At 33.0% G+C, this 25,040-nt stretch overlaps 1 protein-coding gene across 2 annotated transcripts in view; it reads right to left on the bottom strand.

Annotated features, from left to right (window-relative positions):
• LOC149075522 (protein CIP2A-like) overlaps positions 1 to 25,040 on the bottom strand; it is a 43,434-nt gene that overhangs the window by 5,701 nt on the left and 12,693 nt on the right. For both annotated transcript variants that reach the window (XR_016194008.1, XM_089242893.1), the window contains exons 3-19: positions 24,834 to 24,993; positions 24,549 to 24,661; positions 23,422 to 23,516; positions 22,333 to 22,429; positions 21,576 to 21,698; positions 20,508 to 20,650; positions 18,104 to 18,182; positions 16,415 to 16,621; positions 14,610 to 14,763; positions 13,425 to 13,542; positions 10,842 to 10,941; positions 10,495 to 10,607; positions 3,988 to 4,249; positions 3,019 to 3,081; positions 1,466 to 1,576; positions 1,189 to 1,260; positions 489 to 604 (exon numbers count right to left, since the gene is read on the bottom strand). Coding sequence is in view for 1 of the 2 variants with exons in the window: in XM_089242893.1 (XP_089099019.1) it covers positions 489 to 604; positions 1,189 to 1,260; positions 1,466 to 1,576; positions 3,019 to 3,081; positions 3,988 to 4,249; positions 10,495 to 10,607; positions 10,842 to 10,941; positions 13,425 to 13,542; positions 14,610 to 14,763; positions 16,415 to 16,621; positions 18,104 to 18,182; positions 20,508 to 20,650; positions 21,576 to 21,698; positions 22,333 to 22,429; positions 23,422 to 23,516; positions 24,549 to 24,661; positions 24,834 to 24,993 (2,126 nt within the window). In the remaining variant the exon portion in view is untranslated. The remainder of the gene's footprint in view (positions 1 to 488; positions 605 to 1,188; positions 1,261 to 1,465; positions 1,577 to 3,018; positions 3,082 to 3,987; positions 4,250 to 10,494; positions 10,608 to 10,841; positions 10,942 to 13,424; positions 13,543 to 14,609; positions 14,764 to 16,414; positions 16,622 to 18,103; positions 18,183 to 20,507; positions 20,651 to 21,575; positions 21,699 to 22,332; positions 22,430 to 23,421; positions 23,517 to 24,548; positions 24,662 to 24,833; positions 24,994 to 25,040) is intronic.

The raw sequence follows: 25,040 nt of genomic DNA, 5'->3' as shown, positions 1-25,040 counted from the left end.
TTTCACTTAATTCATGCAGAATTAGAATAATTTCAAAAGTACTTAAGTCATTGTATAGTGTTTACAATTTTACTAATTTTTTCAACTTAAAATTGAATGCATATAAAATAGGTTATTTTATTCATGGAGTAACACCAATGAGACATCAAAATAAACTGGTTCATAATAAACATGTGAATTTATCTAATGGAGCTTATCTAAAATGCTATTCCCTTCATGATCCAATATGATGCAAAAATTCTTTGGGACGGGTAGTGGCATTACAACGGGGTTACACTGTATGTATGTATATGATTGTAATTAATCTCATACTAGGCTACTTTGAAGACAATCTCCTTCTGAAAACAAGCTACTTTGAGCTTCTTATCATCTGTATATAGGTTGTTTTATATACTTTCTGTGAGCTCAGTAAAAGCCTTTTATGCATACAAAAAGAAAGAGGATTAAAAAAATGGATATAATTTTGCAAAAGCAAAGCTATGACATGCCTTTCATTTAGATCAGAGATTATTTTCATCTTTTCATCAGTTTGACGTTTTGAAACTGCTAAATCTTGTTGCACAGATTTTAGTTCCTTTTGTAGCAAAGCACATTTATCGAGAGCCTGCAAATAAACAGATTCCAGATATTTTACTTGACTTTGATCAAAAATAATAAAAAATTTAAGAAAATCACAGAAATTAAAATGTTGAAACTATAAATTCAAAATAAATAAACATAATACCATATAATCCTGATAAAAATTATTGAATTATGTTTGGCATTGAGTATTTTACATTATCATATGTACATGTTGCATATTTTACATTATCTCTTTATAAAGGAACTAGCTGTTATTCACGGCTTTGATCGCATGGATTTGGTAATCTGAAAATTGCTCTGTGATGATTGCCCCCCCCCCCCATATAACATTTGACTCTTTGAATTTTAAAAAAAATCCCTAATTGGTGAATCTTTACATTAAAAATACAACTGATAAAACTGCATATTTATAGCTTAAGCAGTTTGGGCTCAGCGATGTTGAATCAGTCAGTCAATCAGGACGTTATTTTAATATACTATATAAATAAATCTTCGATACTAATAACATACAAATCATATTGGACACCAAATACCAAAATAAAAAAATAATGTTATTGCCTGAATGATGATTTAAATTAATTGTTACAGGAAGGAATTAATTGTTACCTGGGTGCATTTTTCATTAGCTGTCTCACTCTGTCTTTCGGATTCTTTGAGCAGCTGACGAAGCTTTAAAGTCTGGCAATAGGTTGATAAAATTAGTGATTTTATCAACTTATTTAATTTCTTTATGAGATTCAAATTAAGAACAAAAAAATGAAATCATAAAAAGGTTGTTTTTCACATTTATGTAGTGACAATACCAGCAACATTAACAGCAGAGAGAATCTGAATGATACTGTTTTTAGCCAACAATGAATGCCATTGAACCAAGAAAAATTACCTCAACTTCCTTTTGGGCTTGACAACATTTGTACTGGATCAATACCCTGTCTGCTTGATACAATGCTGCAGACTTTGAGTGTACTAAATTTTCCAATTCTTTTTCTTTCATCTAAAAACAAGAATGGTCACATGCAAGAAAGGTTATCGTTATATCAAGGGTGTATGCAAGATCAACATATAGAGGGAGCACACATATGGGGGGAGGGGGGGGGTTGTGGAAGAAGGGGTGCATAAGAAATTTTTTCCAGAGAAATTTTGAGTTACTAACCTTCAAAAATCTTTCTAAATTAACAAAAAATTACTAAGCTAACAAATAAAGGTATTTTCTTTCTATATTTAAATTTTTTGGAAAATATTTAGAAATATTTTTTATTTTTTTTATCGTATGCAGAGGATTCTTTTGCATATGCCTCTGCTTTGTATGATCAAAGAGTAAAGATCAAGCTCAGTACACATACATCAGTGTGATTTAAGCTGTAAAACATTTATGCTCCATTTCATAAGTAATTCAAGTTATAATAACATTGAACAATAAATTAAAGATTAATTAATTGATAAAGATATAAAATTAATATTCATAAAGTTTCTGCATCCAAAAAAAATTGTCAATTACTCTAATTTGGTATTCTAAACACAAATTTTTCCATAAAAAAGCTAAATTGGCTACAGTTTTTTAGGAAATTGCACACATTTAATACACATATAATAGCACAATGCATTAAAACACAACATATAAGTAGACAAAATAAAATAAATATACAGAGAAAAACAAAAATATATAGAAAATTCACTAATTTCTAAAGGCACAACATTAATATACGTAAAAATGCAACAAAAACGCATAGAAATGCAACAAAATTATGTACAGCATAATAGTTATTCATCAGCTTCTGGCATAAACTTTGTTTTGCATTACACTTACAATAAAGAGCATCTCTTACAATTGTCCATCAGTAGTCAGCCAGCATCGAGGTTGGTCAGTTTCCCTGATAACATTGTTCTATGGTCCTTATTACTTTTTTTATATATAATAATGCCCATACAGCACTTTTTAACTATTAACAGGATAATATCTAAAAAAATAAGAGCCAATAAAACTTTTTCATGGGGGATATTCATGTTTAGCAGGTCAAAATCATTCACAATTGTAATTTTTTTGTTGAACACTGTTTAAATTGCTTTCCAGTGCTGAATTGATAATGAATAATTTTTAAATTTTTAATAATTTTTAAATTTTTAATAATTTTTAAATTTTTATTAATTTTTAAATTATCAATTTTTAATATGGGTTTAACATGATAGGCCTATTCAAATTCAAATTAGGTTAAATCTACCGCAGTATTACATTGCAGCTTCCCTTATAGCTTGTTTTAAGTTACCAAAAAAAGGGAAGAGAGAGCCATTTGATCAACTATTGAATGAGGAAAAAAAGCCGGGTGAATGCAAATATAGGATTTCAAACCATTGTGAGCAAAACTAAATAGAGACAAAACTGAAAAAGACTAAAAAATCAGATTTCAATTTGAATATATAAATTTCATTAATACTTACGGTGAGAGTGGCAATTTCGTGCTCATACAATTCTATAATCTCAGATGATTTGAGTTCCTGCAACTATGAATATACACAATTATATCAAAAACGAATAACAAGTAATTTTATGATAATTTCATAATACATTCAATTTATACATGAAACAAAAAGCAATGCACCAGTAAAAAAATGACTAATACATTGTTCACGGTCACAAGTTAACTTGTGTTTTTATACACATACATAGCCAGTGTGATGAGTGAGCTTTTTCTTAAAAAACCAGTCTACAATATATTAATATGAACTAAAATTTACAGAAGCAATAATTTGAACATTTGACACATGTATTACCAACTAAGGTGAGGAAAACAAACAAGCATTTTTTTAAATTGGCATAGCTGCCAACTCTGGAGAATAAGAATTTGGGAGGTTTTCGCGGGGATGCAAATTTCGTACAAAATAAATGTAATAAAGGAATCTTTTAAAACATTTTAGGGATATTTTCCCATTGTAAAAACCGTGCAAGCCATCGCTAATGATGGCCAACCAGTAGGTGTAAGTCCTTGGGTTAAATTACCTCTCAAAAATCAAATCCCACAAATCCAAAAAATCTCTGTCGGGCCCGAAACGGGCCATGTGGATAAAGCAGATACACGCGATCATGTCAATTTCGAAAGGTCAAATTGACACTTGCTGATTGGCGAATTTTTTGTTTTCTCCCAAAAAATTATATATTTTTATGATTTGAGGAAATGGTGACAATTTACACAAAGCTTATGAAGCAGTTTTTTCTGTTGGTTTTTTTTTTTTTTTGGTGAATTCTTGGAGAATAATTTTTTCCCTAAGTGTAGTTATGTTTTACAATCATGGATGAAATTCGAGAGATAAAAGAATTTTTTGGGAGTCAGGGAGATAGAGTAGATATTCGGGAGACTTGGCAGTTCTGAATTGGGCTCATATTAGAGAGTTCTGAAATAAATAACAAACCTTCAAGCCATTTTTAATTTTTTTCAGAAGAAAATCAACATTTGCATCCACATCTCTAAGTTGAGAACGAGATCTGCTACTTGAATTAACTGGATGCCAGTTATGCAACTCTTTATCAGGTGAGGAGCAAGACTGATACGACTGAGATCTTAATCTAGGAACACAGGATAAAATGGTTGGGGAACTTTCAGTATCAGTTGAACTGTTCCCAGATGAAACCGACTGACGTTTGCAGTTTGCCATGGAAATACTCTCTGAAAGCCTGTGAAAATAAAATATGTTATTTCAAATTTAGTTTGCTTTCATAAAAACTTGTTTTCATCAATTAAAAAAATTGTTGAAATTTTCATGAACAGTAGCTGCTACTATTTCCTTAATCAAAGAGAGCACACAAAGTTTTCATGAAAAATGTTGTATAATGATTTGCACTGTTATAATGAAATGTGATAAATTACATAGTATTCAAATTTATTATCATTATATAAGAACAAAAAAGTTGTTCTTTTGAACAAAAAAGTTAGGTAACAAAAAATGGCCCATTAATGAGTAAAAATATTACAGTAGTATGGAAAACAAAATATTGAACAGATAAAACTGAATATAAAGTACTGGATATATATATATAAAAAAAAATTCATGGCAACAGAGAACAATTTAAAAACAGTCCTACATGCCAGGCCTGTCATTTAGGACTGTTTTTAAATTGCCCCCCGACTTTTGAAAATACACTAAAAATGGTATATATATACATACATTGAGTACATGTGCTTTGCTCCTTTCCCCCCCCCCCCCCGGAAAAAGTTGAAATGACGGCCCTGCTACATGCTGCATTTAAAAAAAAATATATATTTTGGATATTAGAATGAAAAGGATGAAAAGCAAAAACAACTAGATGCAGCACGTAAATAAATTTAACTGTTGTGTTACCTAAGAATTACATGAGCAACAGAAAAACATTAAAACAAATTTTCTATACCATCAAGTGAGAATGTGCATTGCTTGACACATTTTTTAAAGAATGATGAATTAGTATTGTGAGTGATTTCTGGTGGTAATGTATTGTAGAATTTTTGGATAAGTAAAATGCTTCTCCAAAAGTGTTTTATGAGCCAACAGAAGTGAATACATATTAATTTGGTCTATTTGAAGACCGAGATGCATTTAAAGGTAATGAAAATTGACCTTTAAATAGGAGGAGAATGGATTTATAGCACTTATAATTGACGTAATGTAAGTATTCCAAGATGTTGATGAAGTTGTATTGATGGCGTAGTAAAATAATTTGTGATGATTCTAATCGTTGCCGTATGCAAAAGAGGGGGGGGGTGGGGTTCTAAACCCGCCAAGCCGAGAGTATGGTGGTGTTTTGCAGGAAAAAACGTAAAACCCCCTTTTCAGAAGAAAAAAAAATTAAAAACCCCAGAAAAAATTTTGCTTACACCTGAGATTCTTATTATTCTCTTATGGAGGCTGATTATAGAGAATCAGATAGTCAGAACCCCAAACAGTTGGACCATATATTAGGAGTGAGTGAAACAAGGAGTAAAGAGTTAGTAAAAAAGACTGATTCAAGCAAGATTTGAGATAGTAAAATTTATAAATCGCTAGCTGTAGTCTCTTTTGCAAATACTTGACATGAGACTCTTCCATTTAAGATTGTGATCAATGTCTATGCCAAGGTATTTGATTGTACTAACTTGTCCAACGCATGAACAATTACAATCAGAACTAATAGCACAATTGTGATCATCAGGGCTCCCACTCAAAAAAATTAGAAAAAGTAAAAAGCAGGACTAAAAAGTAGGATGGGGAAGGGTACCTACCCCCCCCCCCCACCCCCCAGACAACATGATCCTAGCATAACAAAAAAAAAATCCTAAAAAAAGTTTTTTCATTTAAAAAAATCATTAATTTTTTTTTTCATAGCACTATTTCAGTTATCCTATAAGATTGACTCAAGTCAATGTAAAATGACAGAAATGACTTGGTTAGAAAAACAATTTTTCACCAAAACAGTGCACTAGCAACCACACATAATTCTTTTCTGTTCTCCTCATAAAATAAATAACTTTCTTTTTTTTCATTTTTTTTTTTTTTTGGAGTCTTTCACAGTCCAATCTGTCAATTCTCTTTGACAATGCACAGCAAATTATGAAGGCATGTAAGATTTTTAAGAATGAAAAATCTTGGCTTTCAAAAGCACAGTGCAAAATGTGTAAATTACAAGCTCCGATGTTTCTTTACATCAGAGTTCAAGGTGAACCGTATGGTTTTACTGCATTGCCATCCCCCTTTTTTTTAAAGGGATTTGGTTACTTTTTACTGTTCAATATCAGTGTAATCGTTTTTAAAAAATGAAGCACTATCATTTCTAGCTCTTTGCCAAGTATTGTATACATTGTTAATGCCTCTGCATGCCCTAAAAATACAGAAGACAATGGAATGCTATCGGGTAGCATCAGAATCACCAACCCTGGAATAGGCCTATGTATCCAACTGCTTTGTAATGCAAACTGTTGTTTCAACTATACACAAAATGTGCACCATAATTTTGAATGATAACTGCTAGCTACTGTCCAAGACCATTTAAAGCAGAACACAGAAGTTTTTAATGCCTACTCTACTTGTTGAACCCTCAAACTAAGCAAATGAAAAATTAATAAACCAAATGGTCCACATATGCCCCCAAATGTTTACCGATAGGTGGCTTTGTTCGGATGGGATCCATCTAAATAAGAGGGGGGTCTGGGAGGTTTACGATAGGCCCAGGTCAGGTTTTTTACTCCCAGACCACATAGTCGGGAATGAGGGTTAGTTAATGATAATCACAACAGTACTGACGGGGAATTACCCACCTCTGACTTAGATGGCTTCTCGATTAACACTAAATCACCTGGCAAATTAAAATGTGTGCTAATAAATGCCAGGAGCTTGGGTAATAAGAAAGATTTTTCAGAAACTATGATAGTTGTGGAGGGCCTGGATCTTATAGCCATTACAGAATCTTGGGCAAACGATGGAGATGAATCTTTCTTACACATCTCAGGATACGATACTTTTTTGAGAAATAGATCTGATAGGAAAGGCAGTGGAGTGTTGATACACGTGAAATCCTGTTTGAAGGCTAGAGAGTGTAACGTGCAGAGAAGTGATATTGGATCTATATGGGTTGAACTTGAGAACAAAAGATGTCGTAAACGTATTGTTGGCGTTTGTTACAATCCACCGAATAGGGATCCAAACTACATCGCCAAATTTCATGATGAAATTTCCTACACGTGTAAGCGTAAGAGGGTTCTCATACTGGGGGATTTCAATTACCCAGGCATTGATTGGGAGAACCTTTCATCTAGAGATCAGTATGAAAGAGACTTTCTTAAGTTGGTGCTCGAAAATTTTTTGTATCAGCATGTATCAGAAACCACTAGGGGTACTGCTATTTCGGATTTAGTTCTGAGGATCTTGTTGAACATGTTTCGGTGGGGGAAGAGTTTTCTTCCGGTGATCATCATATCGTCGGATTTCACTGTGGCTTTTCCTCGAGTGGGGTTGATAACAAGAGACTGGTTCCTTGTTTTCGGAACTAAATTTGATGTTTTGAGAGGAAGTTTAGCGGAAGTTTTCAAAGACCGGTTGAAATCGGTGGGGGTGGTGGGTCAATGAGAAGAATTTGGTGCGGGGCTGTCCTCTGTTTTGCATGACATCATGCCCTTTGTTCAAAAGGGGCGTGTTTATGAGGTGACCTGTCGTTGTTTATTGATAAAAGAGTGTTGAGGAATGCGATGGGGGATGGTGGAGGGGAAGTTGAATCTAGGTTGGCAGATAACATTGGCTCTGACCCAAAATCATTTTTTCGATACGCCAATAATGGATGTACGGGGACAGTTGGCCCCCTCTCGGTGGGAGACTCTGGGTTGGAGGACGGTGTGGGCATGTGTGGTGCTTTCAATGACTTTTTCGCGTCGGTTTTTAATGGAGATAATGATATTCGATATACGGGTGTTGCATGGGGAAATAAGACCCTCAGCAATGTTCAAGTGGAGGACGTGGAGGTCCTAGATCTTCTAAGAAATGTATATGCAAGCAAAGCACCGGGACCGGATGATGTCTGTCCCAGGGTCCTCAGGGAATGTGCTAATGAATTGTTTGGGCCAGTAGCACAGATATACAGGAGTAGTGTTGCTGAGGGTGTCGTCCCAAGGGATTGGAGACTTGCTAATGTTATTCCGATATTTAAGAAGGGTAGTGGAGAAGCTGTGTCCAATTATCATCCGGTGAGTTTGACGAGTTCCCTCTCGAAAATTTTGGAAATTATCATCAAAAGGCAGTTTGTGAAGTGGATAGACGAGAATAATGTATTGTCGGATAATAGGCATGGGTTCAGGAGGGGGAGGTCATGTGTTACTGACCTCCTTTGCTTCTATGATCACGTAACCAGGGCTTTGGGTGAGAGCGGAAATGTGTATGTTGTTTACCTTGATTTCCAGAGGACATTTGATCAGGTCCAACATGGTGAACTCTTGAAGCGTTTACATGAGATTGGAATTGGGGGCAACTTGCTGAATTGGATCGAATCGTGGTTAAGAGATGGGTAGCAGCGAGTTGTGGTGGACGGGGAGTTCTCTGGTTGGACAGATGCCACGGGTGGAGTTCCTCGGGGAGGTGTCCTTGGTCCCATGCTTTTTTAACTTTTTGTTGATAAACTCGATCAGGATATCTATGGGATTACTAGCAAATTCGCAGATGATGTGAAGCTAATGGGGGCAATCGGGAATCAAAACAATAGGGAGTTGCTCCCGACCAACTTAAACAGGATTTTAGCATGGGCAAATGAATGGAGCATGACGTTTGGTGTTGATAGGTGTGTGGTCGCTCATTTTGGTTCAAACGGCCCACGGTTCTCTTATGAGTTGAATGGTGTCACTGTCCCAGATGCAACTAGGGTCACCAATTTGGGAATTCTCATTGATGAGCAGCTTAGGTTGTCTGGGCATTGTTCAGTGGTGGTCAAAAAATCGAATAGAATGCTTGGTCTCGTTTTCAAAAAGGTCTCTTCGTATTCTCCTGGAGTCATTCTTCCGCTTTTTTGAGGCTTAGTTCGTCCTGGACTGGAGTATGCTGTAAGGTTTTGGAGACCATACCTACAGAGGGACATATACTTGGTTGAAAGGGGTGCAGAGAGGAGCTGCGCATGACCTTATTGGCACACGGGGCTTGAGTTATGAAGAGAGACTTAATTTTTTTGAATGTTTACATTGGATGAACGCAGGTGTCGAGAAGATATGATCGAAGTGTTCAAAATTTTCAGTGGGATGGATAGGATGGACCATGAACTTTTAGTACACTGCCAATCGACTGCTTTTACAAGGGGACACCAGTATCGATTGGTGAGGAACAATGCACGGCTATGGTGTCGCAGGGAATTTTTCTCAAATAGGGTTGGTAATAAATGGAATAGCTTACCCCCAGAGGTAGTAAATTTTGACACAATTGACACATTTAAAAAGAAATACAATAAACACGGGGTAAATCGAGGAACTATCCATACTTAGAATAAGACAACCATAAGTATTCTTTATGGGCATTGTAAAATATTTTATCATGTGTGTATATATTGATTATAATTTTTGTTAATTGCATTTTTAATTGGGTTGCTATATTTTTGAAATATATGACATCCATATTTTTATGGGCATCTTTTTCTCAGCCGCCTTGTTGGGCATTTTGCCTGTTGTGACATTGTATTTGTATTTGTAAATAACCTTAAAAAAATGATACAATTGCTGCTTTGGCAGAATCATTAATTGTAATCTACAACATTTGTAATATTTGACAATATATCAATGATTCCCTGATCAATTGAAACCAGTTACATGAATTTTGTAGATGGGATTAGATAAAAAAAAAAAAGTAGGAAAAGTAGAAGCCCTGGATCATGGAAAATTAAATTAGGGTTAAAATGAATGTTAGTTTGGGAAGAGAAACTTAGTTTATAAATTTATAATATGTATTTTATAAATTATGAAAATGTATCCATCAAAAGTACTTCATCAAATAGTCATTTAAAACACATGAGCTTATACAACAGTGTTTCCCCACCATTTTGATGTTGCAGACCCTCTGCTGTGAAGGTCAATGCATCGTGAACCACCTGTAGTGAAGGTCAATTTCAAAAACTCCTCTCCCATAGAATCCACAATGAATAGATTGTGGGTTCTATGGGGGATTTTTATAATTTGCATATCATAAAAAACTGAATTTTTTTTACAATTTCACAGCTCTAAATGCAAAATTCATGCAATGGTAGTAGGTGAGAGAGAAAATAATTCTGCAGACCATTTAAAACTACTCCTGAACACCCCCATCCCCGGGGAAGGGGTCACCAAGAGCCCATGCAGACCACAGGTTGAAAAACGCTAAAGTATAATCTTGTATATTGAACAGATATTTTCTGCTTAAAAACCAGATATAAAATTTTCTGAAATTTATTTAGTACTATAAACTAACATCAGTAAAGGAAAATCTGCTTTGACAGATGATATCATGTATAAACCTCTATTTACTCTCTTCTCAGAAGTTGAACTCAAAGAAGACGCAACAAAAGAAACAAGTTTTGAATCCTGCAAAAGAGAGAAGAAAACAACATTATATTTCTCAATATATAATTCTGAGAAATATGTTAATCAGGTGGATTAAAAACAAATGCTACTGCTATTTAACTGCACATGCACCTTGATTTAATCCAAGGAATTAAACAAAACATACACACAAGCACACACACACAGCAATACCGACATGCAGGATCTCAAGACTACATATTTATATTTGAAAAATATATGTGCAAATAATATTACTTGAAGAAACTCGTCCAAAAATTTTTTTGCAGAAGAATCAGTTGTACTAATAATGGCTATGAGTGAAATAGATGCTAGAAGCAGATCAACTCCAGAGTCACTATAAAATAAAATAAATAATAATAGGTAATTAACATTATTAATGACTCAAACAACATCTTTGTGCAAGAATTTTACAATTTTCAGATGAAACCAATTTTAACCCATTTGTTTCAGAAACCGAGTAATCTGAAAATTTATGGGTGTCCCTTATGACAAAAAGGAAATAATCCAATTTTTAAGAACCATATATACTTGTGTATAAGCCACATTTCTTTTTTTTTTTTTTTGTTGAAAAAAAATTGTTCCTTTTAATTTTAGGGGTCAGTTTTTGAGGAGAAAATACTGACATCCTCACTTTACCAAATCATATAGCTACATGGCTTCCACCTGGCTAGCTTGCAGATTTGGGATGTCATTGACTAATTCAAATGGGTGACTAATTAGTCAATGAATAATCAGTAGAGTGATTTTCATAGCTACGTTCAAACCCAACCCTGTATAACCGATGATGTTAAATGTAAAGAGAAAAATAAAAAACGTCATTGGCTTTGATGCCCCGGTAGATTAATGCCGATTTTACAGCCTTTAGATATGAGCATCAACAACCTTTTAGAGATTATCAGATAATCATTAATTTAATTCCTTAAATTTTAAGGAATTTATAGACTGAATGGATGAGTTCTGAAAATTAAGAAACAACAAAAAACGGCACCTTAAAGAAACCTCACATATGCCTAAATGTACCAGAGGGTTCACGAGGCGTAGAATTCTGTTTCGACTGAAATCATTGCTAAATTATTTAAAAAGTGCTGTATCAATGAAGTGACGGACGGAACAGAAGACAACATCTTCTTTGAAACTGATGACGGCGATGACAGTACAGTTGAAGATGGAAAAAAAATCACACTATATGATAACAGCTTTTCTATATATAGCTCAGAGAATCAGAAGAAATGGATTGGGAAGTTTGAATCATTTTGCATTGTAACTTTTATTGCATGAAAATGTAAGAATGTCCCTCACTAAATTTATTGCAATTTTGGTGATCCTGAAGTGAGGGGGATCAGCTTATACACAAGTATATATGGTATGTAAAGAATCATTTACTTCACAATACATGGTGATATGAACCAAGTAGTAAATGGAGTAAAAAAAGTGAAGCTATAACATTCGCTGATATACAATTTTTTTATGAATGTTGAGTGAGAATAAATTTCAAAATAAAATGAAATAAAAATTACAATTTAATAAAATAAAATTAATAAAGATTATTTAGTGAAAAGTAAGTACTTTCATACTATTTTGTAATATTTTGCACTGATGAACTTTGTCTGTAAAATTTTTTGTCAGTTTCAATAAAAAATGTCAGTTAAATTTCACATAAACTGTATTACACTGGTAAACACATCTTTCTGGGAGCACACAAAATTATCAAGAAAATATGAAATTTCTATACACATGAAGTGAGACTAGTTATTCATACACTACTCAGAAAAAAAAAAGAACATTTGAATGCATTGTAAGCTAAATATGAAATTTTTATCAGAAAAAGTGTATATGCAGATGAGTGAATGATTACAAAACCAAAAAAATGTTTTATTTCATGATTTACAAAGGAAAGTAGAAAAACTATCAACAACCTTTAAAACCATCCTTGTACACCAATGCAAGATTGAATGCATAGTGGAAGGTAATGATAGAGTGCTTCTACGCACTGTTGGGGTATATCTCAATATATTTCTCATGATAATGCTCTAAATCTGTTAAAATTGCTTGTAGATCATCACTCAAACATTTTCAGTGGGTGAAAGTTCTGGTGAACATGCTAGACATGGTACCATGTGTACGTTGTGAGCCTGTATAATTGAAAAAAACCCTTTCTGATCGTATGGACTTGTATTATTCTTTTGGAACAATATGTCTTTTTTTGCTAGGTGAATGATAAAGCCAATGGTTGTAATATATTGCTAGGATGTCAACGTTCCTTTGATAACTAGTTCTTACAGAAATATATGGCAATTTATGACACACATACCATTAATGTGTTGCCCATGTGCCAATTATGTGAACAGCATGGCACATTTCTTACTTCCAAAAGGTATCGTACCCGCTGTCTCTAAAGACATCTCTCAGTTTGCTCTAGCCCTACATCACTACACATGATAAAGTCTGTGGATTGATGTCAGAGCCAAATGCAGTACTGAGCAATGCCACGTGAACTGCAAAAGTCTACTGCATAGAGTCTGAGTTGTGATGGTTGATGTATGCTCTCCAGTTGAGATACTGTGGCAAATCTTCCTCAGAGTGTCATTTTTCAGAGAGGGTGATCAGGTTGTTCATCAGTTGGCCATGACTGCCTGAACCTTCTTGATATGATCTTGTTCTCACTAACATAACACTGTTACAATCTGCAAGCTATACTCTCAGTCAGCTGAGAAGCTCCAGACATGGAAGCTCCAGATATTTCCAGACATGTCCTCACATTTCAAAATGACAAGCAAAAACTAATACTTTAAATAAATAGTCAAATGAAGGTATTACCTCACTATATCCCCATCAAGAATGTTCCATTCAATTTCATGACTGACAATGTTTTTTAACTTATGCAGATCTAAATCTTCTGACAGAGCCGTCTTCAGAGTCTCGTGTTGACATAAATCTATAAAGGGAAAAAAACTAGTGACCTGTACGGATAATATGTATGCTCACAACTGCTCATCTAATAAATTCAAACTAATACCCATTTTCCCAACCTTGTCTTACCAAAAAATTGCTTCAACTTACTTAAAATAACTTCTACCAACTGTCAATGAACTATTACAAATCAGGTATTTATTTCAACAGTTTAAATACAAAATAATTGTAAAATACAGTAGATTCTTAACGTTTTACATTTATGTTTTGTTCATTTCGAAAATGTGTGTATTTGTACTGTACAGCAGTGTTCCCCAACTTTTTAGATGCAGTGATCCCCTTAAGTGAAAGTCAAGGCACCACAGACTCCCTTGTAGCAAAGGTCAATATCAACCCTAACTCCCCATGAAATCTAAAATGTGGTTTTTTTTATAATTTGCATATCATAAAAAATTGAAGTAAATAACAATTTCACCACACGAAATGTCTTCATGCAATAATAGTAAATGAAAATGATCCCACAGACACTGGGGTGGGGGAAGAGAAATCCGTTGAAAAACACTGCTGTGCAGTGTACATGATTTTATGTTTCCGGCAATTAAGTTAGACATAAAGTTTATCTTGAAATATGTGCAATATTTATATACTTGGATTTTCTTTTTCTGTAGTAAATTTTTAAAACAGTACAGTTCAGAAGTGCACAACAAACATTTATTAAGTACTCGTCCGCACTTTGAGGTCAGAAAATATGGATAAGAGTGGGTTTGGGTATAAGACGTTTGTATAAGAAGCGTGTCGGGTAAAAAAGGACGATTGTGGCGCAAGTAGGAAAATAGGAAGACATTTCTAAAAAGTAGGAAAAATAGGAGCGCTGGAGGTCTGCGCATATACAGCTTTTCTGTTATACACCCGCCCTTCTGTCACATTAGGCTGGATAGTCTGCATTAATATAAAATTACCTTTCTCTCTAACAATAGTATACTAAACTAAAAGAAATCAAATTTCTTATCAAAAAATGATGTCAAAGAGAGTAGGAAAAAAAACAAATTTTTAAAACATTAAAAATGCTGTAGATAGGAATTTTATACTTACTGAAAAGTAAATCGAAAAGCTCAACTTGTGTAGTATGCAATACATTGGCAACATGCGATCTCATTTCATGAGGAACTGAAATGTTGTTGATAAGCTTCTTTAAAAAAAGTTTCATTTCTTCTTCTCCATTCTTAAACTCTTCATCACTAAAAGACTGAATTCCAGATAATGTAAGGTTTATAAATCAATACACAGAAAATGAAAACTTTTTTCGTATAGACACAACTATCACATCACAGATTTTGAATAATCAAAGAAAGCAAACATTTAAGAATGCTTACATTAATATTTTGAATATTATTTAATTCTCAACACTGTTTTAGTCTAATATCGTTTTCTCACTAAGAATTCAATGTATTTTATATTTCATTTTAAAAAATGCTTGTTTGAGGGCTTTTATCCTCTTATTCTTGATTTATGTGGATGCATTTATTATTAAACAGCCAGATACTTTACAAAGGAACTAGCTTTCAGACTTGGACCATGCCATACATAATAAATAGAGATGGGATGAATAATTCAGCTGTTATTTGGTATTCAACCCATTTGCAAAATATTCAGTTTGGCCGTATAATGATAGATATTCAGTCAAATATCTGTGTAAATCTAAGAACCTAATTAAAAAAATTCTATTAATTAGAACTTTTTGTATAAATTTTAAAAATTTACTAATCATATTTTATTGTGTAGTGGATATTTCTTTCTGTGAAATGTCAGTCACAGTGAATTTCAAGGATAAGGAAAACATGAAACTGAAAATAGAATCCTACTGCAATAAGGTGCAGGAGAGCCTTAATTATACAAGTTTACTCATTTAAGCATGTACATAGATAAGATATGCATTGAGCTACTGAAAGATGCAAAAGGGGCAAAGAACATCTGAAGAGGAAAAATAAGAAAATAAGTCGTAAATGTTATGATGCATCACTAGTTGAGAGTAAAAAATGGTTGACATTTTCTTATAATTAGATGTAAAGTATTAACTAATGTTAAAAAAACTATTCTGCAAGCAATATTAAAATACAATATATCACCGTTAAATTTTATTGTCAGTATCATGGCAATAAAAATCTTTCAATTACCAGTTTTTTTTAATATGTATTTAACCCTTCAAGCCAGTTCAGGAATTTAAATGCCAAGGCCTTATTTGTGGCATTTAGATTTTTAAAAAATTTAACTTTGTGCAGCTCTGCTGAAAATAATTTGTATCTTTTTCAATTTTAATTCTAAAATTGGAAAAAAAAAACTTATGTAATAGTAAAATACCTACTCTCTCTATGCAATAAATATTTTACTGTGATTATTTTTAAGAAAATAATCAGGTGGTAAAAAATCAACAAGATCCACGCGGAGGGGGGGAATAATAAATTTCATAATTAAAATTCAATATAATCTGAAATTACCAATAAGTTTATTTTCAATTAAAAACTCCAATTTTATTTTGCAATTGTGATATATATTTTTAGAAAATTGATATTTGCAGCCACTGAATATTCAGGGTATTTGGCTAAAACATTAGCCGATTAGTTATTCTGCCAAATCACTATTCGTCTCATCTCTAATAACAAATACTGCAATATTATTTGAAAATTATTTGCATCATAATTTCGGGAACATAAAAAGTAAGAACCCTTGCAGACAAATAATAAGAACAAAGGTTGAGACTAAGTAAATCCGAAATATAGAGTGAGGTCAAAATACTACTAATGCATAAAAATATAAATGAAAATTGTGAACATTGTTTTCATTATTCGTGAGTTTGATCATTATTTATAAATATGAAAGTATATAAAAAAAAAACTTACATCAATCAGTTTACCAATAATTCTTATGACATGGAGAGGTCCACCAGCTGGTGATTCAAATGCCTGTGTGCAATGATCCCATAGGAGAGGGTGGAAATGCCAGCATTCCTCTGCATTTTCACTGTTTGACTCCTTGATATAAAGCACTGACTGAATTCTTTCTTTACATTCAGGAATATTTGTGAACACCCAAAGGAATTTTAAGTACTGAAAGAGGAGATTAATAACTTTGAAAGATCAAACTAGTCTAAGAATTTTTTTAAAATTTGGATCCAGGTAAAATTTGAACTTCTCTAATTTCATGTAATATACAAATGACGCTTCCCTTGTAATGGCCAGCGACCGTCCCATAACAATGACAGTACAGTAAGTCCCAAATGTTTTCATATAAGGTTATCCAATGTTTCTTTTTCAATATAACATTCAATTTATTATAATGAGCGGCAGTTGTTTTATGTAAATCATCTCGATTTTTACATCATATAAAAATTATCAAAGCATTATGACTGAATTCAATGTATGTGTCCTAGTTTTGGTCTTCTCTGTTAAAACAAAATCGTTGGTAAACATAATTCCAAGCAGAAAAAATTACTCTGCTCTCTACAAACAACCATTTAAGGATCAGATCGCTCATTCATACATTCTGTTTATCCTTGAGAATATAATTAAGATGGCATATAGCATTACTTGATATTGATTCTTCAAGTTGGAGTAGGTTACTTTGGTACATTGGTTATAAGTTACAGAAGCTACAGCACTAAGTTGCATTCTGCTGAGGACTCAGATTGAAATAATCAAATCTTGTCAGAATTCTGGACACAGCTTGTTTGATTAGAATTTTAATGCAAATTTAAAGTTACAATCAAAAGGTTAGAATCAAGGTGTCAAGATTTGATCTATTCAACATACATTTTCAATTGCGTGCAAATTGATGCTAAAATAAACATAATTCAAATATAGGCTACAGTGAAATATATATATAATATTTCACCTTACAATTAGTTATATATTATATAGTAAAACCTCCTCTAACAGCCACCTCTGAACAGTGATAATTTCAGAATAGTGACCACATTTTTCATTGGAACTGAATGCGTCCCATTTACTTAACATTACAGGCAATCTCCGAACAACAATTTCCAAATAACGGTCATTTTGGACATAGAAAAAAATGCACAAATGGCCCATCGCTCCCCCGGGGGGAGTGATATTGCCCAATTCTGGAAATACTGGTCTAGTTGATCGTTGGGTGGGAATAAAGAACTATTTGGGGGTTGCAGATACACCATCTTGGCCCATATGAGTCTTTCTCACCAAGTCATTCTGTCATATTCTGTCTAAGCAGTGCAAGCTTAAATTTTTAGGATGCTAAAATAGCATGTAGACCGATTAATATGGCCGCAACTAGATGCTTGATCAGTCGGGGCAAGCATACATTTTGATGGCCCTTGTAACTATCATAATCAATTACAGAACAGATTATCATTTTGCATGTTATATAGATTGTAAATTTTAGGTTTTTTTCAGAAATAAAACAGACATTACCAATAGCCCCCACTTCCAAATAGCGGTCACATTTTCACGGTCCCATTAGTGGCCATTGTTGGAAGGTTTTTACTGTGTATTAATGTTTCATTTACGATTAGTTATTTAATTTTTGAAAAAAAACGTTTTTAATAGCATACTTACTCTGGCAGCTTGGGCAGGAGATGTTTCCGAGTTATATGTTTCTACAATTTTTTTAAACACCAGATCTAGCTTGTCATACCTGCATGAGTAGAAATACAATGAAATATGAAAAAAAAAACCATTATGATGATGCCTTTACAAAAGAAATTCCCTATATATTACATGCAAGGTACCATCACACTAATACTCAAAATACATTTGCTTTTCCCCAATTGTCATCCTGAAACCCACACGACTGCATCATGGCTGCTGCAAGATCGAGCTAGGACAACACAAGATATTTAAACTTTTAATGTAGCACACGAGGAAAACAAAACATTTTGACTATTTATGCAGTCTGCAGGTATTCAATAAAAAATTCAATGTAATTGTGATTTTTTCATAAACTCAACATGGAAAGAAAAGCTTTCAGTCAAAAGAGATGCTCTTCTACATCATCACACACGTTTTAAATCATGTTTTCTATAGCTTCAGACTGGTAATCTGAGTTCTTGCAAGTTAGGAGACCAATTTTTTTCTCATTAGTAGGAACTTGGTACTAAACAAACATCAAAGTGTAGAAACCTGTCACCTTCTCTTTTATTTTTTACTCTTTTCCATCAAGAATACCATTCATGTTTATGATATTGGTAGACACCCTTCTCTTGACCTGCAATTTATTTCAGGCAGCATTGTTCAAATAGACAATTTAATTTTCGTTTCAAAAGGAGGGATTGATATAGAAATGGTTTTGTTGCTAAAATAATTTGTAAAAAAATTATTAAAATAATATTTGCTTCATACATTTACATGAATGTTTGTTGTTATATATAAATGATAGAACATAATTAGTGTCGAAATATTCTTCAATAATATTTCCCAAAAATATTAGTTCTAAACTTTTAAAGAAAAAAGTATGTGTTTCAACATAATGCTAATGTATTTGCAACAAATTAAAACAATGTAATTTATACAAAAATTGCCACGTTTTCAAGACAAATAAAATTCAATTGGTGGAATGATAGACACGTTTCGGCTCTTCAATGGAGAGCCGTAATCAGGACCTTGTGGTCATAATTCACATGAATGAGTCGTGGAGGGGTGATGTTTACGTCTGGTCATCCGAAGAGTTCGCCTTTGTATTTGCTGTGTCCGAGTGGTTTTTGGATCTTGTATAAATTAAAACCAGGCAAAGTTTCTAATTTTTGTGATAAAACAATGTAAATATGTATATTTATCCTTATCTATACTTGGGTTTATTTTAAAATATTAATAAACTTCAAGTGTATGATACTTCTCAAAACACTACAGAAGATGCAGTACTATTTGGCATTGTTTGCATCTTTAATGTAAATTACATTCAAACTGCTACTAGAAGCATGTAAATAAATGTACCAAGCAATAGACTCGCTATATGCCTTACATATACTTCTCACATAAAAAGTTGCAACAGTGAATGTCTTCTGGCGAGTGAAGCCATCATTGTTCATTGTCAGAGTTTGCTCAAGAAAATTCATGATGAGTTGGGCTCGTCATTTCAGTTCAGGGGGTTAATAACGTGTTTCCAGTTTAGACACGTGTGAAACAAAAACTGTTATATGAAATTTGTACAAACTATTTATTTGTTTTGATTTGATCAGACAAAACATATTAAAAATTATTAAAAACAAAATTTTAGCAACTCTGGGGATGTATTTTTGATCCCACTGATTTTCTTTTTAGCATAAACACTACTAATGAGTCACTCACCATGCATCTTAAAACCAAGTGCAAAGAGAAGTGATAAAAACAAACTTCATAGGCCACTTCACTTTTAATGTTTATAATCTATTTTCTTTTTAGCTATGGTGTTTGAGGTCACCACTATGTTTTTTCTCATTACTTGGCTCATTACCTCGATTCAAGCAAGAGTTTTGAAAATAGGAAAACCTTGGTGTTTTTTACTTACTTAAAAATAAAAAAAAAAGTGCATCCACATCATCAACAATCACGCTTATTTTCTAATTAGACTAAAAAATTTGAATGTTCTAATTCAAAGATTTGATAGTCATTTATTTTCTTATTTTATTTTATTAATATTCAGCTTTTATTTCATTTTTAATATAAGACATCATTATATCGGCCCAATCATGCCAAAAGTATGAATGTGAAAATTTGTGTAATCCCCCTCTTGTTTTGTCAGCTGGTTGAGAATACCTCATTTTGCCTGAAATGCAAATGTGTATCTCTGTTGAAACGCATTACAAAACATTTTAGAAAAATAATTTCCATAGAGTAAACATTAAAACATAATTTTTCATATTCTTTTTTACAAAGGACATTACACATTCATGCTCCTAGCATGAGGGGGACGATATGTGATCTTTCGCCAAAATTGGTTGAATATGTATACATAATTTATATAAAATATAGAAAAATCTATTACTTGATGAAAAACTGAAGACACTGGGGAATTTGGGCAAGATCAAGAAACAGATTTAAAGCAGCAATGGATGAGCTCTCATTTGATGAAGTTAAGAGAATGGCAATAAGCTCCAGTCCTTTTTTTGCCCGTTTGTGGGTGAAGACCTAAAAATGAAAAAAAAATGGCATACATTGTTTCATTTCAACTAACCATAATTCAAAGGTAAAAAATTCTCACATGAAATCATATATCTACCAGAAACATAAATCTCTCTTATGCATAAAATAATATCAATTTTATTTATAAAAATAAAGTTTTATTTAAATTTTGATTAATCTCAATCATCAGTTCAATCAAATTCAATCATCCATTAAGTTATAACACTAGGTAGTTTACGGTATTACATTAAATAATTACACCTCTTGTGTTTATAACACCAACCTACAACTACTTACATGTACATATACTCCTTGTAAACATTCCTGAGGGATTCTTAATGCATTGGTGCAAGCTGTGTGTGTGTTTGGTTCTAATATATTTATGTTGTCTGAATAATGTGTGTTCTGTGTTCTAGTGGCATTGATATCAGTCTTCAATATTAGAAGTGAAAGTGACAGATGCCTGAATTTTTATGTTATGTAAGTATTGCATTGAAGTTGAAAGTCTGCCTACTTTTTAAATTGGAGACTGGCTCTCATTCCACTTCCCCCTTGAGGTCAGATAAACACAAGTGTGCTAATAATATGAAACAAATCACTGGTATTTTAAGCTTTCAAAACAACATTGGGGAACAAAACACCACTACGCCTGCTGGGAACAAAAATATTACATAAAACACAATGAAAAAAAGTAAGATGAAAATTCAATGTACATTTCCACTTTTGATGAGAATTGGTTGGTGAATTTATTTTCCTACTATCCTTATATTCTGCTATAAACAAATTACTTTAAAGCATGCCCCAAAAAATTATTGCATTATGTCTGATGCAAACCAATCGGATAAAAATAACATATTTTTCTAAAAACATTGGCACTGCATAAAACGGATAAGTGAAACAAAAAAAATTATTTGTAGCAGAACAAACTTACCTTTTCACCAAAACGTGAATTCATCATTAAATTGGCAAGAAGTGATAAAGAATATATAACTGCTATTTCTTTCGGGCAACATAATTTTGATGCAAACACTTTTACTATTTGTTTTATGTTTGGCTGAAATAAAATTTAAAGAGAGAGAAAAATAATCTCACATTATTTTTCATAAAATTGTTCAATAGATTTTGAATTTCCTTTTAAAAAAGGAATTTTACAATTTATAAGTTATTTATAACAGACAAATTTCAAACAAGTAAAAGAAAAATTCAATTTGTTCAGTACACCACTTAAGATAGAAAATAAAGGATTGCAAACAGCAAAAACTTTGATTATTTGAGGATGTGTGAACCACACGTATCTCACATATAACATGGAAGGTGTTGGTTGGTTATCAGAAAGACTGCCAATTGGTTGTAGTACAACCAGCTAAACAAGCATAGAAGTGGTCCAGGAAATTTGAAAGTTATTTTAGCTCTTTCTATCTGATGTTTCATCTCTATATGAGTAAGGCCAGGATTACACTGTAAAAGTTTGATAAAACATCTTTTACAAAACAACCAATAAGTCCATTGATTATATTCACTTGAATGTAATTGATAAGTTTATTGGTTGCATTTTTCACGTTTTATCAAAGATAACTTTTATAGTGTAATGCCGGCCTAAGGTCTATGATTTTATAGCAATGTTTTTTGTGTGAAATATTATTAATAGAATATCAATGAATACTGTTAATTTTATACAATGCCCTTACCAAAGAGCAGATGTGTGCTTGCACTTCAGGATTACGTCTGCATAAATTAGACAAAATATGCAAAGCAGGAATGAATACTTCTGATGACTTATTGTCCCTGTGAATGAATTTTCTGTTATTAGTTAAGAAAACATAATTAAAAGCTTTAAAATCACTTTATATTTTATACAAAGTACAGTAGAGGCTCACTAATTGGGCACATATTAGGCCATGGTACAGGGTTACGTCAGATTATTGAGATCTGATGAAAGACAGTTGGAAAAAAAAACATTTAAATAATTAAACTTCTGTGCACAGACACACACTGGGTCCCTAACTTTTGCATGGCAAGTATATCATTTGCCCGGGGGCCCATGATTTTGTAGGCCCTCAAAATTTAAACAACATATATCCATCGACTAATGAAAAACCTTTGACTATATAGTCGCACAGGATCTATAATTTATACTTTTCCCAAGCCAGACCTTAGACATGCAATATTATATTTTCTTCCTATTCCCCACAGGAAAGAAGCCAGCCTAAAAATGCCAGACTGGCGCAAAGCTGGATTGAAGAGTCTACTGTACTTTGCTATCATTCACATTATCTATAAATAGTTCACAAAACAGATTACCCATTTCCTTTAATGCAGGAATTCTTAACCTATGGGTCATGACGCAAACTTTGGTCGCCTGGGCTTCCGAGATGGGTTGTTTAGATCAACTAACAGCTGGGGGCTCTTGAGTTATGGATCCTGATGTAAACTTGATTCAATTCACTGGGGCTTCCGAGTTGGATCGTACAAATACATTTACAGCCAGCCACTTTCGAGCAATGGGTTCTGATCCAAAAACAAATCCACATGCACCCAGGGACTCTTGAGCTATATGACCCGATTCAAACTTGATTCGCAGGGGCTTCGAGATTGGTCGCACAAATACATTTAAAGCTACGGATTCTTGAGCTATTGGTCGCGACCCAAACTTGATTCACAGCGGCTTCTGAGAGGGGTTGTGCAAATCTACTTACAGCCAGGGATTATTAAGTCATGGGTCACATCCTAGACTTACTGAATACAATCAAAATCAAAAATAAAATTGACAAACTTACACTTCATCAAGAAGAGAATTGATCAGATATTCCAGATGATGTTCTATACACGAAATTCTAATGTCTTGAGTAACTAATTCTAACAACTGTAAACACTATAAATAAAAAACTTTTGTAATATATGACAAAATTGTGTGTTAAAATACAAAAAATGATTTTAAAAAATAAAAATAAAATTAAGAGTGTTTTGCTCAAAAAGTATCTTACAGTAACAGTATATGCTTAGTGTGTACGTATATAAATATGTATGATTCAAATCCCCCAAAGCAGAATGCGCCAAAAACTATGATACACATGCGGAACAATCAGAGCTGCTGCAGAAAAGTATCAGGAAAAATTTTGATAAAAAGGAAAAAGAAATCATTCCTCCATTGTAGAAAAACCACAATGGGGGAATTTTTACTGCAGAACATTTTGTGTTAGCTGAGGGCTCTTTGCAGCGCAATGCAAAACATTCTGCTTTAAGTATTCAAATGATTAATTCATACTCAAATAGCGATTAGGACATCAAACACTGTATTTCATTTAATCAGACACATTAACTACAGTGGGTCTTACTTATAATGTCCCACGTAGAAGTTTTGCCTGTTTAGTATGACCTATTTTTGTGGTCTGACCTCTTGCTAGTATCAAGATTTCCTTTTTAAAGCATTTCCCTACTTACATTTTTTCGCTGTGGTTTTTGAAAAACATTATAAACGGGATCCACTGTTTCAACATTTAATATATGGGCTGCATAATGGAAACAATTTCTCCCAAATAACATGCAGAAACTCAGTGGGGTTAATTCTAAAAGAAAACAGTGCACTTACATCTGATACAGAACAAAATGAGAGCATGTATCCAAGATTCAGAATCAAAAGCAAGTTACAGAAACAAAACCGAAGAAGCAGAGTCAGGTGGGGTAAAATAAAAGAGGCAATTAAAAAAGCTCATAAAAAAAGAGAATTTTATATTTGCAAAGTTTTACAGCATGTACACCAAATTTCACATCAATACATTCATCAGTCTTCTTGGCTCTTCAAACTAGTCAAAATATTTTTTGTTTACCATATATACATATAAAATAATACACATATAAATCTACTTGAGAGGTAAAGAACCAATCAAAAGAAATTGCACAATACCTGAAGAATAAAGGGATCATTCATCAACAGGTCATGTTGTTGCAAAAACAAGGCAAGAGCTGCATGCAAATGAAAAGTTGACTGCAAAGCTTTCAAAATAATTTCATTTTTTGCTGAAATGTTAAAGAAATGCAAAATTTTTCTATTTTATTAATTCACTTATGGGTCTATGCATACATATTCATATATTTTAGTGCTAACTGAGAAACATGTTTGCAAAAAAAAAGAATTGAACTGTTTAACAAAAACATTAAAAGGAGAAAAAAAAGATACATTTTTCATTACCTAGATTTTGGAGAACTGGTAAAACTTTTTCAATCAGTGCTTCTTTATGACTATGATGAACAATGATGTCAATGAAACAAGTAAGGCATTCAGCTGCAATCAAATCATTCGGCTCAAACACTTCATGACTTGCAGTTGATGATGCCATGGCTGCAACAATCTAAAAAAATGTAATGTCATATTATACATATTTTTTTCTTTATCAAC

This window comes from Pholcus phalangioides, unplaced genomic scaffold, assembly GCF_987345545.1.
Source record: "Pholcus phalangioides strain wild (caught in Gottingen) unplaced genomic scaffold, Ppha-v1.0 ptg000015l_1, whole genome shotgun sequence".
Classification (NCBI taxonomy): Eukaryota; Metazoa; Arthropoda; class Arachnida; order Araneae; family Pholcidae; genus Pholcus; species Pholcus phalangioides.
The sequence above is the reverse complement of the archived record's forward strand: the minus strand, read 5'-3'. Positions and strand labels throughout refer to the sequence as shown.